This window comes from Zalophus californianus, chromosome 7, assembly GCF_009762305.2.
Source record: "Zalophus californianus isolate mZalCal1 chromosome 7, mZalCal1.pri.v2, whole genome shotgun sequence".
NCBI classification, from domain to species: Eukaryota; Metazoa; Chordata; class Mammalia; order Carnivora; family Otariidae; genus Zalophus; species Zalophus californianus.
This window is the reverse complement of record NC_045601.1, coordinates 83928186-83931516: the sequence shown is the minus strand read 5'-3', so window position 1 is coordinate 83931516 and position 3331 is coordinate 83928186. Positions and strand designations below refer to the sequence as shown.

The 3331-nt window shown below is 42.3% G+C and overlaps 1 protein-coding gene across 1 annotated transcript; it reads right to left on the bottom strand.

The window, feature by feature from the left end:
• Nucleotides 1-281: 281 nt before the first annotated feature.
• Nucleotides 282-1994, bottom strand: LOC113927034 (voltage-dependent anion-selective channel protein 1-like). The gene has a single exon (XM_035728586.1). It carries the CDS (start codon nucleotides 1992-1994, stop codon nucleotides 1143-1145), a length of 852 nt encoding a protein of 283 aa, XP_035584479.1. The 3' UTR covers nucleotides 282-1142.
• Between the last annotated feature and the right edge of the window lie 1337 nt (nucleotides 1995-3331).

Sequence of the window (3331 nt, the reverse complement as noted above, 5' to 3'; positions counted from 1 at the left end):
GCCCACACTGGGGATATGGACTGCTATCTTCAAGACTGCCACTGAGCTGGGGGAAGTGAAGTCATGGGTAATTTAAATTGTTATAAAGTTCTCCTGCCAGTATTCAGTTGCCTTTCTATTGATTAAATGTTCAGTTGATTGCTATAAACCTTTGACTGTTTTCCAGAGTTCTGACAAAGTTGATTCTGACAGTTTTTGCCAGGTTTTCTGGTGTTTCTATAGTGAGACAAGCTCTTTGAGTTCCCTGCTCCACCATTTTTACTGATGCCACTCCCATATACTTTTTTTTTTGAGGTTTCAATATTTTATTCAAGTTTTACTTTAAGTGATGTTAATTACAGCATTTGAAGGGGAGGATCTAATTCCACACAAAATGGAAGACTCTAAAATGTACCCATTAAACGGCTAAAAAATAAACCAAGTGGCAAGAATAGAACAAGTCCAATTTAGATTCCTAGTGTTGTCACAATGTGATTACAGTCACAGAGACTCTTCCCAGCTCAGAGCTGGGACTTTTAGAAGCTATTTCATACTCTGGTGCAGGGGCAGAAAACCACAACATGAGAGGGAATTAAGTCCTGAATTAGTGGCTTCATCACATCCATCTTCTCTACCCCAAAATGGGACAAAAGAAACAGCTACCACAGTCTGCAGACTACTTTTGTTGTAAAAGAGGTGATGGACTGGGGTGGAAACAGGTCAGGAAAATCTGTCTAAAAAAGTCTCTTTCAGATGGGTTTATACATACCATCAGTGAGTCTCTCCTTCCTTCGGGTAGGAAACCCAGTTCAATTCTCAGGAAGTCATAATTTCATTCATGTACTCCATACCAATTAACAAAGTGCCTATAAATTATCAGCTTCCATTTGCAGCCATTTCTAGATAAAAAAGAAACCTGAACTCTCTGGAGGGGCCACCAAGCTCCCTCCAAGTCTACAGCTAAAAGAACTTTTCATGGACTTGGGTTTCTTCTGTACCTCTGAAAGGGTAACACCTTAAAGCTGAATCATCTTTAACCTGGAGATCTAACATGATACTTAGCAATACTTGCATCCCAGACATACAACATTAAAAGGTACACTAAATTCTGAAGGTAGCTAGGCTCAAAATAGTTTAAAACTAAATGACTGTACAGTATTCATTTATGCCTGAAATTCCAGCCCTAGACCAAGCTTGTGGCCACCAGCATTGACATTCTTGCCATCCAGCAGAGCGGATAGGGTCAGTTTGATACCTGGCTTTAGGGTCTGAGTGTATCCTAAACCTATCAGGCTGGAGTTGTTCACTTTAGCCGAGAAGCAGGCGTCAGGGTCGATCTGATACTTGGCCGCTATTCCAAAGCGAGTGTTACTATTTCCTGCTGTCCAGGCCAGATTGACAGCAGTCTCTAACTTCTTGTTCACCTTCTGATAAATGGAGCCACCAAATTCTGTCCCATCGTTTACGTTAGTGTGGAGCTGGAATTCGTCAGTCTTGTAGCCAACCGCAAAGTTGCTCTGGGTCACTCGAGACTTTGCAGTCTCAAAATTCATCTGGTAGCCAGCCAGCCAGCCTTCATATCCCAGCACCACAGCACCCCGGACTGAAGGACGGGCAATGTCGAAATCCACGTCACAGCCCAGGTTGATGTGCTCCCGCTTATACCCTGTCTTGATTTTAGCATTTTTTTCCCCTGTGTTTGGTGAGAAGGATGAATCAAAGGTCAGCTTCAGTCCACGTGCAAGCTGATCTTCCACAGTGATCCCTGTGCCTAGTGTGTTGTCAGTGTTCCATTCCTCTGTAAACGTCAGACCATATTCAGTCCATCTGTACTTGGTTTCCAGACTGCCCATCACTTTGGTGGGCTCAGTGTTGGCTGAACCTGAGCTTGTAAATTCCAGTCCATTCTCAGATTTTGTTTTCAAGTCAGGTTTTATTAAGCCAAATCCATCACCCTCGGTGAAGACATCCCTGGCAGATTTGCCAAGATCAGCATACATGGGAGGCACAGCCATCTTCTGCTCAGGGGCGGTGGTGGCGGGCTCAGCGGCTGCTACCGCCGGGGCTGCAGCGAGAGGAACGGAGCGAGCTCACTCCCGTATACTTGTATCTATTTTTCTTATACTTATAAAATATTTTTGATTGAACACAGAACAGAAATTGTTTTTTTTTCACTTAATAGACTTGTATTGGGTCTGTACTACATGCTCAGACCAATCCTAAAAAGGCAGATATAACCATGAATAAGACAGCCTGACATCTTATCTCGGAGTTTTATATGCTTCTGAGAACATATAAGATATTAGATACCAACTACTAGGACCCATGGGCTAGCACCTGCTTTTGTAAGCATTTATTGGAATTCAGCCACACCCATTCCTTTTTTTAAAAAGGGTACTTGCCATTTTTTTAAAAAGATTTTATTTATTTATTTGAGGGAGAGCAAATGAGAGAGAGAGAACAAGTAGGGGGAGGAAGAGGGAGAAGCAGACTCCCAGCTGAGCAGGGAACCCAGTGTGGGAGCTCGATCCCAGGACTGTGGGATCATGACCTGAGCTGAAGGCAGATGCTTAACCAACAGAGCCACCCAGACGCCCCCAGCCATTCCTTTATATATTGACCATGACTGTTTTTGTGATGTAACGGCAGACTTGAATAGTTCCAACAAAGCTGAAAATATTTACTATTTGGCATTTTACAGAAAACATCTGCAGACTCCTGAACTAAGGCACTGATACTGAATACTGAATTTTGAGAAGGAAAAAAAAGGACAAAGCCCCTGTGTCATGCAAGGATGTGTACATGTTATGATTACATTATATTTCAGATATATAAGAAAGAGACAGTGAACAATTAAAAGATATTTATTTGATCTCAGGGTGGCTAAGAAATTTTTTTTAAGATTTATTTATTTATTTAAGAGAGAGAGAGCACACAGAGCAGGGGCAGGGGCAGAGGGAGAGGGAGATAAGCAGACAGGGAGCCCAATGCAGGGCTTGATCACAGGACCCAGAGATCATGACTTGAGCCAAAATCAAAGGTCGGATGCTTAACTGATTGAGCCATCTAGATGCCCCAGAAATTTCTCGATAGAAAAGAAAAATGCCATAAAGGAAATATTGATAAATCTACTTTCCAATTAACTAACTAATTCAATTAACCAATAAACTTCAGCAGTGTAGCTTTTGTGTATGACTCTAAGATTTTTTTTAAGGTTTTATTTATTTATTTAGAGAAAGAAAGAGAGAGTGTGCAAGTGGGCAGAGGAGCAGAGGGAAAGGGAGAGAGCGAATCTCAAGCAGACCCTGTGCTGAGCGCAGTGCTCCTACACTGGGGCTCAACCTCAAGACAC

Bases quoted from the DNA above. Each gene is read 5' to 3' on its own strand.
- LOC113927034 (XM_035728586.1), bottom strand. From the start codon at position 1,994: ATGGCTGTGCCTCCCATGTATGCTGATCTTGGCAAATCTGCCAGGGAT.